This window comes from Anolis sagrei, chromosome X (genome assembly GCF_037176765.1).
Source record: "Anolis sagrei isolate rAnoSag1 chromosome X, rAnoSag1.mat, whole genome shotgun sequence".
Classification (NCBI taxonomy): domain Eukaryota; kingdom Metazoa; phylum Chordata; class Lepidosauria; order Squamata; family Dactyloidae; genus Anolis; species Anolis sagrei.
In genome coordinates, this window is record NC_090034.1 from 12,705,113 (window position 1) to 12,721,217 (window position 16,105).

The 16,105-nt window shown below is 40.3% G+C and overlaps 2 protein-coding genes across 2 annotated transcripts in view; both read left to right on the forward strand.

Moving 5' to 3' along the window:
- Window positions 1–2,170, forward strand: part of LOC132782106 (phosphoribosyl pyrophosphate synthase-associated protein 2) — a 29,679-nt gene extending 27,509 nt beyond the window's left edge. Inside the window, exon 12 of the mRNA XM_060786785.2 lies at window positions 975–2,170. Within this exon, the coding sequence (XP_060642768.1) occupies window positions 975–1,133 (159 nt within the window). The 3' untranslated portion in view covers window positions 1,134–2,170. The remainder of the gene's footprint in view (window positions 1–974) is intronic.
- A 5,895-nt stretch (window positions 2,171–8,065) lies between these two features.
- Window positions 8,066–16,105, forward strand: part of LOC137097903 (sodium/mannose cotransporter SLC5A10-like) — an 87,635-nt gene continuing 79,595 nt past the window's right edge. Inside the window, exons 1-5 of the mRNA XM_067473315.1 lie at window positions 8,066–8,179; window positions 8,531–8,602; window positions 8,713–8,817; window positions 9,944–10,003; window positions 11,500–11,604. Of these exons, the coding sequence (XP_067329416.1) occupies window positions 8,066–8,179; window positions 8,531–8,602; window positions 8,713–8,817; window positions 9,944–10,003; window positions 11,500–11,604 (456 nt within the window). The remainder of the gene's footprint in view (window positions 8,180–8,530; window positions 8,603–8,712; window positions 8,818–9,943; window positions 10,004–11,499; window positions 11,605–16,105) is intronic.

The window sequence follows — 16,105 nt, forward strand, 5'->3', positions numbered from 1 at the left end:
CTAATGGCGACTCATTGCGGTGTACAACATAGAAAAACAGATGCAAGATACAAATATAAAATAAAATAATCCACAGTACATAATTATCAAAACATCTCATCAAAAAACCTCAACATTACTACAAAGCCCTTCCAAGTCGTCTCATCGTCAAGTTCACAATCCAATACCATTTCCGTTGTTCCATTCCTGTGGTCAAGTTACCAGTCATTGCACTTCTATTCAAATGCCTTCTTAAACAACCAGGTCTTTTGCTTCCTGCGGAATATCAACAGGGTGGGGGCTAGCCTGATGTCTACGGGAAGGGTGTTCCACAGCCGAGGAGCCACCACCAAGAAGGCCCTATCTCTCGTCCCCGCCAGCCGTGCCTGTGACGCAGGCGGGCTCGAGAGCAGGGCCTCCCCGGAAGATCTCAAAGTCCTTGTGGGCTCATAGGCCGAGAGGCGGTCAGTTAGGTATCTTGGGCCGGAACCGTTTATGAGTCTAATAATAATAATAATAATAATAATAATACCTTTCTTTATGGTAGAATGGGGTTGGACTTGAGGGCCCTTGGGGTACCTTCCAGCTTTATGAGTCTAATAACAACAACAACAACAACAACAACAACAACAACAACAACAACAATAATTATTATTATTATTATTATTCTGTCTTCCTTTGTGGATGAATGGGTTTGGATTATTTGGCCTTGGGTTCCCTTCCAACTATGAGTTGAATAATAATAATGATAATATTAATAATAATAATAACAATAGAATAGTAATTCTCTTTCTTTATGGCCGAAGGGGATTGTACTGGATGTCTTTGTGGGCCTTTCCAGTTCTGTAAGTCTGATAATAATAATAATAATAATAATAATCACCATCATCATCATCATCATCATCATCTATCTTCCTTTATGGCCGTAAGAAGTAGGACTGGGTGGCCCTTGGGTCATTCCCTGGCCTTGACCCCTCCCCTGCCTTTCCCCCCAGGTGGTGGTCACCAACACGATTCCCCACGAGATCCAGAAGCTGCAGTGCCCCAAGATCAAGACGGTGGACATCAGCCTGATCCTCTCGGAGGCCATCCGCCGAATCCACAATGGGGAGTCCATGTCCTACCTGTTCAGAAACATCGGGCTGGACGACTGACCAAAGGGGATGGGCGGAAGGCGACTTTCAGGGGCCAAACTGGATACGGACAGAAACCGAGCTGTGAAGCGTTTTGTGGCTTAACTACACTTTGTACTTTTGAGCGGGACATGTTTTGTCCCACCACGTTCCTTTTCCTTCCCTCCCTCCTTCCCTGTTCCTTGCATTTCAGATTCAGCAGATAAGGTTTTTCAAGACATTTCCTATGAGAAAAGCAGGCCTGATCCGGGAAAATGGCGGAAATCCAATTTTTTCTGTATTTGCTGTTAGAGGAATTGCGTGTTTTCTTTCTTTTAGGATACGGATGGGGAACCCGTGGGGAGTTTTTGTGGCTCTGGGGCACTCCGACGGGCCTCATTTTGCCCCCAAAATGCCCTTTAGGGACAGTTTAGACTCTTTTGAAGTGGCTTGACCATTTTAGACTTCCTTTCACTTCTGTTACTAAAACAAATCCCACTTCCTTGGGTCAGAAATGGCTCAAATGGTTCCAAATCCTATATAACAGGGACCTAAATGGTTCAAAAATAATCCTACATAAGATTGACCCTAAGTGGTTCAAAAATGCCTCCAAAATCCTATATACAATTGGCTGAAATTGTTCCAAAAATATATGGCCCTTCAATATTAATTCTTTTTCTAAAACTGTTTTGCTATGTAAGGGATGCATTTTCGTCCCCATCCTTTAAGCCATGGCTACCTGAGAGCATTATAGCAATGCCCCTCAATATTTCAGAGGGTCTTTGGGGGCATTCTGGGAGACGAGGACTTAAAAAAGGGGGAGATTTTCCCAACCACTTAATGGGAAAAGCAACCTCTCGATTGCATCCCTCCCTGCTTCTCCTCTTCCATCCGAAACAGCTTCGCTTACAAGTGCTTTAAAGGGTTAGCAATATACGCTGTCGTTCGCCGTTCAGTGACATTTCTCTCTCTTTTTGTTCTCGTTTTTGTAGAAGTGCTTTTATAGGGGGGGAGAAGCGTACGGAGTATGCACTGGTATTTATTTTCTGCCACCGGAAGAATAAATTTTTTCTGTTTTCCTTTGTGTATCTTGGAATGGTTTCGTTTGGCAAACTTCCTAGGTATTTATTTATCGTGTCAGATAAATACAGTTCTCAACCTTCCTAATGCCGCGACCCTTTAATACACTTCCTCGTGTTATGGTACCCCCAACCATAAAATTAGTTTTGTTGCTACTTCAGAACTGTCATTTTGCTGCTGTTATGAATAGTGATGTAAATATCTGGTATGCAGGATGTATTTCCATTCACTGGACCAAACTGGGCACAAATACCTGATACGCCCAAATTTGAAAACTGGTGGGATTGGGGGGGGGGGGGTGATTTTGTCCTGTGGGAGTTGTAGTTGCTGGGATTTATAGCTCAGCTACAATCAAAGAGCATTCTGAACTCCACCAATGATGGAATTGAACCAAACGGCACACAGAACTCCCATGACCAACAGAAAATACTGGAAGGGTTTGGTGGGTATTGTGAAGGAGTCGTTAAACTGCTGCCACCAATTGTAACGATGACCGTTTTAATGCCACCGAATGCCACCAATTGTGAAGGTGCGCGTGGTAAAGCACCCACTGCCACCTTATCTATGAGGGAAGCCAGGCAACGATCAATATCAGCCTAGGAACTATTTTATAAAGGGACTGTTTCTGGCTGGCTTTATTATTGCAGGCTGTTCAACTTAGAAGAAACTGTATCAGGCAAGGCTTGAGGAAAAAGTAACAAGTTTATTTTAACAGGAGTATAACAATGTATAACTGTTCTTCAAAAGAGGCACAAATCTTGATGGATACATTGGAAAGGTTTCATGAGTAAACTCAGGCAAACACTTCATAAGGTTTCACAGCTGGCACAACAGGCTTAAACCCAGCCAAACCTTGATTCTTAATTTAGAATCAACAACCCCCTGTACCGGGTCCTTCTCTACAACCACTTGGTCACCAATTGATTCCCTGAATCTCCACCAAAAGATTCAGTTCACTCAGTAGCTCGCTGGCGTACTGACTAATTCCCTGTTTCTCCCACTAGAGAAATCAGTCCCTTCCTGTAGCTCACCGGCCACAGACTGCCACTTTCAAAAAGCTGCGCTGTGAAGTGATAGTTGGCTCCGCCCCCGTTGCTATGGCAGCTCAGCTCAAGCCACTAGCCACCATCTCTAACAAAATATAATCTCCCATACTTACCATCCCTAAACCACTGTCCAAACTACACATAACCAAAGAATAAAACTTACACATCGTCACAGGTATGGACCTTGAGTTTGGGAGTTATAGTTCACCTACATCCAGGGAGCACTGTGGACTCAAACAATGATGGATCTGGACCAAACTTGACACAAATACTCAACATGCCCAAATGTGAACATGCCCAAATGTGAATACTTGACATTTGGGAGTTGTAGTTGCTGGGATTTATTGTTTGCCTACAATCAAAGAGCATTCTGAACCCTACCAATGATTGAATTGGGACAAACATCCCACACTGAACCTCCATGATCAACAGAAAATACTGTGTTTTCTGATGGTCTTTGGCGACCCCTCTAACACCCCCCTCATGACCCCTCCAGGGGTCCTGACCCCCAGGCTGAGAAACACTCTAGTAAATGGTCTGTGGTTTGCTCTTCTCCACACTCGCATGTTGCAGACTCCACTTTGTAGCCCCATTTCTTAAGATTGGCTCTGAATCTCATGGTGCCAGAGCACAGTCTGTTCAGCGCCTTCCAAGTCGCCCAGTCTTCTGCATGCCCAGGAAAGAGTCTCTCATTTGGTATCAGCCATGGCTTGAAGTTCTGAGTTTTAGCCTGCCACTTTTGGACTCTCGCTTGCTGAGGTGTTCCAGCGAGTATCTCTAAATCTTTGGAAGCTATTTCTTGATTTAAGTCGTTGACGTGCTGGCTGATATCCAAACAGAGGATGGGCCGGAGATGTCACTGCTTGGTTCTTTTCATTACTAACTACTACTTCCCAATGATGTCAGGTTGTGCAATACCGGCCAAACGGTATAACAGTAGACATCCTGTGATAATGTTTTATGTCTCATTAAGAGCCACCTCTACTGTTTCAATGTGGTGAGATGTATTCCACACTGGGAATGCATATTCAGCAGCAGAGTAGCAAAGCGCAATGGCCGATGCCTTCACTGTGTGTGGTTGTGATCCTTAGGTTGTGCCATTCAGCTTTCATATGATATTATTTCTAGCACCCATTTTTTGCTTGCTAGTCAAGCAGTGCTTTTTGCAAATCGGAGCACAGTTCAGAGTTGTTTCGGGTTTATTTATGTCAGGAGCGACTTGAGAAATTTGCAAGTTGCTTCTGGTGTGAGAGAATTGGCTGTCTGCAAGGACGTTGTCCAGGGAAAGCCTGGATGTTTGATATTTTACTATCCTTGGAAGGCTTCTCTTATATCCCCACATGGGGAGCTGGAGCTAATGGAACTCAACCTGCTCTCCCTGGATTTGAACCACTGACCTATCAGTCAGCAGTCCTGCCAGCACAATCCATTGCGCCACCAGGGACTCCCTGGTTCAGAGTGACTCCCAGGTATTTGCGTGTGCTACAATGCTCCAATGGGGTTGCTTCTCAGGTAATCCTCAGAACTCAAGATACTTGTCTGTTCTTGAGGTGAAAAGCACATGTCTGCCTTTGATGGATTAGGAATCAGCTGGATTTACCCTGTAATAGGCAGCAAGAACACCTAAAGCTTTGGAGAGCTTCTGTTCAACCATTTCAAAGCTCCCTGCTTGAGCGGTGGTGGCATGATCGTCAGCATAGATTAAACTCTGTCGCTTCTGGCAGTGGCTGATCATTTGTGTAAATGTTGAACATGGATGGAGCAAGCACATTCCTCTGAGGCAGGCTGTTCTTCTGTTTCCACCATCTGCTTCTCTGTCCCTGGAACCCAACAAAAAAGCTCCTGTTTTGTAGCAGATTTCCTGTGAAGCGGGTGAGGTGGTAATCTGTTGTGATATTATACATTTTTCTCAGCTGATGATTTACAGTATCATAAGCTGCTGACAGGTCTATGAAGACAGCTCCTGTAATCTGCTGCCTTTCAAAAAAATCTTGGTGAACTTCCTGATGATGATGATGATGATGATGATGATGATGATGATGATGGATAGTAAAGAGGAGGCCTCCTGATGACTGCTGCCCACAACTTCCATCAACCTCAGCTATTCCATGAGGCAACATGGAAGTTGTAGTCTTTTAACACGTTTAGATGGGACCCAAGTTGCAACCTTGGGGATGAATAGTTTATCAAGTAGTTCAAAATATATTGAGTTAAGAACACGTGTACATACACATTTCTTTGAAGTCTCTGAGTCGCATCTACACTGTAGAACGAATGCAGTTTGACACCAATTTTGAACTACCAAAGCTCAATGCTACAGGATCCTGGAAGATGTAGTTTTGCAAGGCCTTTAGCCTCCTCTAGGTGTATCTACACTATAGAATGAATGCAATTTATGCCACCTTAACTGCCATGGCTCAATGATGTGATAGCTTGGGAGTTGTAGTTTTGCAAGGCCTTGATTTTCTGTGTAAAACAACAACTCTCATTATTCCATTGCCATACCAAGGGTTGTCAAGCTGCATTCATTCTACAGTGTAGATCAAGCATGGGCAAACTTGGGCCCTCCAGGTGTTTCAACTCCTACAATTCCTGTTGTAGATGCACCCCAGGTGTTTTATTGCATCCTAAAAAACTTTCTTAAAATTTACTCCTAGAAATCCTGCTGAAATGACCTTTTTTGTCCTAACCAAAAGGAAGCAACAATGGGGAATTCGCAGCCAGGAGAAGGCATTAAACTGGAACACAAGTTCAGCAAGACCCAGCATTCCTGGATTAGGCTTTAAAAGAAACCCTTCATTAAGACAAGCAAAAGGCTGAGACATTAATTAACGGAGAGTGTCAGCTATTCCCAGGAGAGGCAGAAGGTGCAAACATGGCAAAGTGAGCTTCTAAGCAGCACTCCTGCGGGGCCTCCACGCTGCAGAATGGAGGCAGTTTGACACCACTTTCACTCAGTGCTATGGGATCCTGAGAGTTGGGAGTTTGGTGAGGCCTAGACTGGTTCATAATGGGCAATACGAGTTGCATCATTCCACACTCCGGAATGAATACAGTTTGAAAGCCACTTGAACTACTATGGCTTCATGTGATAGTATCCTGGGATTTGTAGTTTGCACTCTTTGGCAGGGAAAGCTAGAGAAATAAATTGGATGAATAGATTGATCAATGATACATCGATAGAGATACTAGATAGATTGATGATATATAGAGTAGATAGATAGATAGATAGATAGATAGATACTTAGATAGATAGATAGATAGATAGATAGATAAATAGACAGACAGACAGACTGGGTGGATGGGTAGGTAGACAGACAGACAGACAGACAGACAGGATGGATGGACGGACAGATAATAGAGATGATACACAGATACTAAACATACAGAAAGATAGATGCTACAGAGAGATACCAGATATAGATTTAGATGATACATAGAGATGATTGATAGCTCAACAGAGAGACAGACGGTACACAGAGATGATAGATAGATAGATAGATAGATAGATAGATAGATAGACAGACAGACTACCTCAATCAATGATACATAGAGATGCCAATTGGATGGATAGATAATTGATACACAGAGATACTAGACAGAGATGGATGGATGGATGGATGGCGAGATAGATGATACATAGAGATACTAAGTAGAGATGGATGGATAGATAGATAGATGGCACATAGAGATCCAAGATAAAGAGAGATTTAGATGATTCATAGAGATGATAGCTAGCTAGCTAGCCAGACAGACAGACAGACTAACAGACAGACTACCTAGATCGGTGATACATAGAGATACTGGATGGATGGGTGGATGGGTGGATGTTTGATAGATGATAAACAGAGATACTAGATAGGGATGGATGGATGGATGGATGGATGGATAGATAGATAGATAGATAGATAGATAGATAGATAGGTGATACATAGAGATACTAGATGGATGGATGGATTGATAGATGATACACAGAGATACAAGATAGGGATGGATGGGTGAGTAGATAGATAGATAGATAGATAGATAGATAGATAGATAGATATCACATAGAGCAGTGGTTCTCAACCTGGGGTCCCCAGATGTGTTTGGCCTACAATTCCCAGAAATCCTAACAGTTGGTAAACTGGCTGGGATTTTTGGGAGTTGTAGGCCAAAAACATCTGGGGACCCAAGGTTGAGAAGCACTGACATAGAGACAGAGATGGATGGATGGATAGTTAGCTAGATAGATGATACATAGAGATACTAAGTAGAGATAAAGAGATTTAGATGATACATAGAGATGATTAGATAGATAGATAGATAGATAGATAGATAGATAGATAGATAGATCAATAGACCGACCACCTAGATTGGTGATACATAGATGTACTGGATGAATGGATGGATGGATAGATAGATGATTGATAGATGATACACATAGATGCTACATAGAGATGGATGGATAGATGGATGGATAAATGGATGGATGGATAGCTGGATGGATAGATAGATGACACATAGAGATACCAGATAGATAAAAATAGATGTAGATTGATCATACATAGAGATGATGATGATGATGATGATAGATAGATAGATAGATAGATAGATAGACAGACAGACAGATAGATAGATAGGGATGCAGATAGATTGGCAGGGAAGGCCTTGGGAAACTAGGCCTCCCAGGCTTGGCACGACTCCTTGTGAACCTTTCCTCATTCCGGCTGCAAAAGTGTCCTGGTTGCTCGTGCGCAAACCCTTCACCGCACCAAAAACGTCCCTGTGGTTAAGTGGCTTAATGATCAATTCCTCAGGACTGGTCAGCAGCCAGTTTCGAACAGAGTCGGGGCTTCTTACAAGACGATGTCGGCAGAGGAGGACTTGCACCTTGAAGCAGCTGCTTCGCCGCAGTTCAGCATTTTGGATGTGATTGTGGTGGTGGCCTATTTTGTCTTAAACTTGGCAGTCGGCATTTGGGTAAGAAGGATTCATCCCTCATCTGTGGAGTATGATTATGCATTACACTGATTTATATACTGCTTTTCCTCTCTTAACGAAACTCAAAAGTGGTGAACAGCGCTAAAAGCCATACTATATACTATTTGGCACTGCTTCAATCGTCATGGCTCAATGGTATGGGATCCTGGGAGCTATAGTTTCCCAAGGCCCTGAGCCTTCTCTGCCAAAGAGGGCTGCTGCCTAACCAAACTGTAACTCCCAGGATCTCGTCACATGGAGCCATGACAATTCAAGTGGTATGAAACTGCATTAACTCTACAGTGTAGATGCACCCGTTGACTGCATTCCCTTCTCCCCCAATTGTCTCAGTCTTCGTGGAGAGCAAACCGAAGCACATTAAGTGGCTACTTCTTGGCTGGGAGGAGCATTGCGTGGTGGCCGGTGAGTCCATGGCTTGCTTCTTTTTCGGGGGGTTCATCACCAAGTACATAAAACATAACTTTGAAATACACTAAAGGAAGGGAAGTAATTTTTTGTTTTTTGGTTTGGAGATCGGAGCGTCCCTCTTTGCCAGTAGCGAAGGATCAGGCCTTTTCATTGGTTTGGCTGGGACCGGAGCTGCCGGAGGGATTGCCGTGGCTGGCTTCGAATGGAACGTAAGGGCAATTTCATTTATTTATTTATATTATATTATATATTTTATTTTATTATTTATTTTATTATTTTACATTATATCTTATCATGTATTTTTATTTCACTTTTTATTTTATTGTTTTTATTATATAATATATTTTATCATGTATTTTTATTTTATTTTATATATTGTATTTTATACTGTGTTTTTATTTTTATTTTATTATTTGTTGTTTATTTTATTATTTTATATTATATTTTATCATGTATTTTTATTTTTATTTTACCTTTTATTTTATTATTTTTATTATATAATATATTTTGTACTGTATTTTTATTTTTATTTTATTATTTTACATTGTATTTTATCATGTATATTTATTTTTATTTCACTTTTTATTTTATTATTTTTATTATATAATATATTTTATCATGTATTTTTATTTTATTATTTTTTATTTTATATTATATTTTATCATGTACTTTTATTTTATTTTATATATTGTATTTTGTACTGTATTTTTATTTTATTATTTATTTTATTATTTGTTTATTTTATTATTTTATATTATATTTTATCATGTATTTTTATTTTTGTTTTACTTTTTATTCTATTATTTTTATTATATAATATATTTTGTACTGTATTTTTATTTTTATTTTATTATTTGTTGTTTATTTTATTATTTTATATTATATTTTATCATGTATTTATTTTTGTTTTACTTTTTATTCTATTATTTTTATTATATAATATATTTTATCATATATTTTTATTTTATATTTTATACTGTGTTTTTATGTTTATTTTCTTATTTATTGTTTATTTTCTTATTTTATATTATATGTTATAATTAATTTTTATTTTATTCATATTATTTATTTTATTATTTTATATTATATATTATATGTTACACATTATTTTTATTTTATCTTTTGCTCATTTACTTAATCGGTGATCGTTGGCACCTTCCAAGCAATTGAGTTAAGAATCTTCTTTGGATTTAAGTCCAAACTTGAAGGGGCTCGATATAATAAAGCACGTCATAGCACAGCACAGCACAGAATACCATACCATAGCATAAGACAATATAATATAATATAGTATAATTATAATATGATTTTCCTTTTCTTCTCCATCCTGTATAGGCCACCTATGTGCTCCTGGCATTGGCCTGGGTGTTTGTACCTGTCTATGTTTCCTCAGAGGTAAGTGGAGACTCAGGGTGCATCTGCACAGAACAATTAATCCAGTTTGATACCCCTTGAACTGCTACCCCTCAGTGCGATGGAATCCTGGGAGTTGCAGTTTGGTAAGACACAAAAGCAAAAGACACCTGGCAGTGTATTTCGTGCAAGACAACCTGCCTTATGCAAGAAACATAATATTTCACGGGATAACTAGATACTTTATCAAAGTACAACTCCCAATATTCCATAGCACTGAGATATGGATGGATGGATGGATGGATGGATGGATGGATGGATGGATGGATGGATGGATGGATAGATAGATAGATAGATAGATAGATAGATAGATAGATGGATGGATGGATGGATAGACAGACACACAGACAAGCTGGATATAGATAGATAGATAGATAGATAGATAGATATAGATAGATAGATAGATAGATAGATAGATAGATGATAGATAGATGACATGTAGATACAGATACTAAATAGATTGATAATATATAGAAATATTGGGTGGATGGACAGGTAGATGGACAGATAAATATAGATGGATGATACATAGATGACATGTAGATAGAGATACTAGAGAAAATGCTATATAGAGATATTAGATGGATGGATGGACAAATGGGCAGACAGGTATATATAGTTTAATGACAGACAGACAGATAGATAGATAGATGACACATAGATTGAGATGATATATAGAGATATTGGAAGGATGGATGGATGGATGGAGGGTGGATGGATGGGTGGATGGATGGATAAATGGATGGATGGGTGGATGGATGGATGAATGGCTGGAAGGAAGGAAGGATGGATGGATGGATGATGGGTGGGTGGATGGATGGATGGAAATATGGAAGGATGGATGAATAGATGGATGGATGGATGATGGGTGGATGGATGGATGGATGAATGGCTGGAAGGGTGGATTAATGAATGATGGGTGGGTGGATAGATGGATGATGGGTGGGTGGATGGATGGGTGAATGGCTGGAAAGATGGATGGATGAATGATGGGTGGGTGGATGAATGGATGGATGGATGGAAAAATGGAAGGATGGATGGATGGATAGATGTATGGATGAATGGATGGGTAATTGGACAGACAGATGCAGATGGATGAGAGAGAGATTCTGGATAGATGAATAGATATAGATAATATATAGGTAGAGATACTACCGAGATAGATAAATTATACAGATAGATCTAGATAAAAGATACATAGTTCAATAAAGATACACTAGATAGATGGATAGATGGATAGATGGATAGATGGATAGATGGATAGATAGATAGATAGACAGACAGACAGACAGATTAGTAGACAGATAGAGATTGATAATACATAGATAATAGGTTACTGATAGATAGGTATGTAGGTAGAGATAGCTAATACATAGAGATACTAGATAGAGAGACAGATATAGATAGATTAATTGAGAGAGATGAAAAGTAGATCAATGTTCAATGGGGTCTGGCACACAATCTCTTTCTTCTGCCAGATCTTGACGATGCCCGAATACCTCCAGAAGCGATTTGGTGGAGAGAGGATCCGGATGTACCTCTCGTCCTTGTCGCTCCTTCTCTCTGTCTTCACCAAGATCTCGGTGAGTGAGATCCCATGTCCGCTTTGGGTTTTAGACTGAACTTTATATTTTTTTTAATTCTTTGTCATTCCGCCTTTTGTCTAAAAATCCTGGGGGCAACGCATACGTTAAAAAAATCATTGATAGCACTGCAAACAGACATATATATATCTAGGTTAGATAGTGTAAAAGAATTTGGTCTTTCCTCCAATTTGATCAATCCCAATATTTGTCAGAAGATGGTGAAAGCGTATTTCCACTCTCTGGCCACCAGGGGCCGCTGTGCCTTAATTTTATCACTTGTGTTGTTTACTATTAGAGTCAGACTTCTGCATTTGAGAGTTTGATTTTGGGAAATGTTATTATTTGCTGGTTTTGGTCCAGATCCATGGGATCCTAAGGCTGGTGGGGTTCACAGCGCTCTCTGGATGTGGGTAGACTATAACTCCCATCTTCCCTTCCTTAACCCTCCCCCCAGCACTTAAAGTTGTTAATAATGGGTCTGTGTGCCAAGTTTGGTCCAGATCAATTGTCGGTGGGAGTCACAGTGCTCTCTGGATATAAATGGACCACAACTCCCATCATCTAGGGTAAATTCCCCATCATACCCCTCCAGTATTTTAAGTTGGTCATCGGGAGGTCAAATTTGGCCCAGATCCATTGTGGAACGGCCTTTTGGAGGAAGAGATCCCACAAATGTGTTGGGATTGAAGACCCATCTCTTCTGGATTCTGAACTCCTCCAACAATGGAATTGAACCAAACTTGGCATACAGAACTCTCATGTCCAACTTGGCATCTACCTGGCAGATGGTGAGAGCTGGACACCAGAAGCCCCGCAGCAAGGCTCAATCCCAGATCCAGCAGGGAGCCCAGCAGCCGGTGAGAGCAGGGACCCCATGGCACCATGACCCCTCTCAACTGGCCGATCGACCCTTCAGGGGGTTGCGATCCCCAGGTTGAGAACCACTGCTCTAGGAGATATTAATAGAAAAATTTTAGCAAAACGTGCTGCAAAATATCCTTCCTGCAAAGACAAAGTTTTGGCAGTTTGATAAACTTTTCCCGTGTTTTCAGGACAGAACCAATTAGGAAATGAAATTTATAATCCAGGAACAAAAATAGTGTTACATAGTGTTGTTGTTGTTGTTGGCAGGAGTCACCATGTTCTCTGGAAGTGGAAGCCAATTTGGAAAATACATACAAATACACATAGAAAAGAGAGAGAGAGAAAGATTGACTTTTCATATATACATACATAGATATCCCTGGGGTCGCATGAAAATTTCTAAGGCAAAATGAGTTTGTGAGTGGACAATGTTCAAGAAGGGCCCGTCTAGATGACCCTGGGTCTTCCTCCCAACTCTATGAAAGACAACGTGAATCAAGTATTAGTCTAAAACAACTTTGAATCTTTTTGATAATATTCAATGCCTGGCTTTGTCCCATTCTGGGCATAGTTTCAACCCATGGCATTCAAGAATTTGGGTTTTCTTGGTGACGCCTAGGTGCGACTTCAGAACTTGCACCATCGTGGTTTCTTCCGCTTCTCCCTCCTTCAATACCTAATTTCCTCTTCTTTGGGCTTCTCCTCGCCCGGACTTGATGCTTTGACGTTTGGCCTTGTCTCCCCTGAGTCACTTGCTATTCAGCCATGGAATAAACTGGTTTGGCCTGGGGAGATTAGGGTGAACATCTTGTCCCCATTCATGGCGGATTTGGGTAATCTCGCTGACAACCCATTACTGGGGCTGAGAGTCTGGAGACGCGTGGGAGGAGGCCAGGTGGTGCCATTTGGCCGTGGGATCTTGCTTACGGTCAGCATCTTTATGGGCAGGTTGTGAATCATAGACCTGGATAGCACCCTAGAGGTCATGTAACCTGACCCCCTTCGCTGGAGGAACCCCCAATGTGGCTGCCAACTTCCACGGCAGTTCTTCAAAAGACGCATTCTGCTCCAAGGAAGTCTATTATTCCTCATTGAAAGGACAAATTCCAAAGTCTAGGCGTGACCAAGAAAGACCAAGATAACAACCAAAGTTTAAATGCAATGGATCGAAACTATGCCCGGAATGAGACACTGAATGTTCTTGACTATTCGGAGTTGTTTTAGACTAATACTGGATTTACATTGGATTTCATACAGTTGGGAGGAACACCAAAGGTCATCTAGACTAGGCCTTCCTAAGCTTTTTCCACTCGTGACCCCTTTTTGACTGAGAAACGTGTGTGCCAGCTCGAGTATCTACGTGTATAATAAAAGTGTATATATGTATGTATGTGCCTGTCAGTCTTATCTATCTATCTGTCTGTCTGTCTGTCTGTCTGTCTGTCTATCTGTATGTATGTATGTATGTATGTAAGTATCCATCTTCCTATCTGGCTATCTGTGTGTGTGTGTAGGTATGTATGTATGTATCTCTATCTATCTATCTATCTATCTATCTATCTATCTATCTATCTACCTACCTACCTATCTATCTATCTATCTATCTATCTGTATATATGTATGTATTATCTATCTGTCTATCTATTATCTGTCTATCTGTATGTATGTATGTATTTATCTGTTCATATATGTATCTGTCTGTATGTGTATATATATGTGTGTGTGTGTGTATTAATCTATCTATATGTATGTATTTCTATATCTAGCTGTCTATTTCTCTCTGTATGTATATATGTATATATGTATGTATGTATCTATCTGTATCTATCTATCTATCTATCTATCTATCTATTTATATGTATATCTATCTATCTATCTATCTGTATATATATGTATCTGTCTATCTGTCTATCTATCTGTCTGTCTGTCTCTCTATCTATCTATTTATATGTATGTATCTCTATCTATCTATCTGTATATATATATGTATCTGTCTATCTGTATGTGTATCTATCTATCTATCGATCTATCTATCTATCTGTATCTCTATCTATCTATCTGTATATATATATGTATCTGTCTATCTGTATGTGTATCTATCTATCTATCGATCTATCTATCTGTATCTCTATCTATCTGTATATATATATGTATCTGTCTATCTATCTGTATGTGTATCTATCTATCTATCGATCTATCTATCTGTATCTATCTATCTCTTTCTATCTGCCTATTTATATGTATGTATCTGTCTGTCTATCTATCTGCTTATATACACACACACACACACACACACACACACACACACATACACACACATGTATGTATGTATGTATGTATGTATCAATCTGTCTATATCTCTATCTATCTATCTATCATCTATCTGTATCTCTATCTATTTATATGTAAGTATGTATCTGTCTATTTCTATCTATCTATCTATCTATCTATCTATCTATCTATCTGTCTGTCTGTCTGTCTGTATCTCTATTATCTAGATGTCTGTCTGTTTATATATATATACATCTATGTATGTATGTATGTATGTATGTATCTGTCTATCTGTTTATACACACACACACATGTATGTATCAATCTGTCTATATCTATCTATCTCTCTCTCTCTCTCTCTGTCTGTCTGTCTGTATGTATGTATCTACCCAAGTTTGTATGTGTTTTTCAAGATGATGCTCACTTCCAGATTGCACAGTAACTCTCACCGATGAGGGATCTGGACCAAACTTGGCACACAGACCCAACACGACCAACAGAAAATGCTGGCACAGTTTTGCTGTGGGGGGGGGGGGGGGGGATTGACCCTGGATTTTGGGAGTTATAGTTCACCCCCTATCTAGGGAGCCCTATAACTTCCATGGCAATGTATCTTGACTAAACATTGCACACAGACCCAACACAACCGACTTTAAGTACTGGTGGGGCTTGCGGGGAATTGGATCTGGATATTGGGAGTTCTAGTTCACTCACAATCAAAGGGAGATGATAGAAGATGATGGGAGATAGATTTCATCCATATGTGAACAACACTGATGATGGATCTGAACCAATGCGGGAACACGATCCCATCATGGCCAACTTTAAATATTGGATATTGGGAGTTGTAGTTAACCCATATCCTGATGCATTTCTTAAAGGGTCCATTCATTGAATCCAAAAGCAAACACTGACTCCTTCTAATGTTTACCTTTACAAAAGGCCTAACCTGGGCATCTATCTATCTATCTATCTATCTATCTATCTATCTATCTATCTAAATGGAAGAATGTATGTTCTGCAAAGGCTTCTACATGGCTTGATGGACCTGGACCTCTTTTTTGCAGGGCTTCGGGGCTTTGGTGGGAGGGCCATGGGATTCCTGGAAACTGATTCCTGGTCACTTTGGCCCTCTTGAACATACTTCGAAGTGACTTGATCCAAATGCGCTTCAGGACCTCAGTGAGGAAGCCATCCACACTGCAGGCCACAGCTCCGTCCTATGGCCTCCTGGGATTTGTGTTTACCTCCCGAGAAGGGTAAACACATTGGCAAACTAGAAATCCCAGGACATCATAGACTTGAGCCAGGGCGATCGATGTGGAGGTCAACCTGCTCCCATTCTGCAATGTGGACGCAGCCT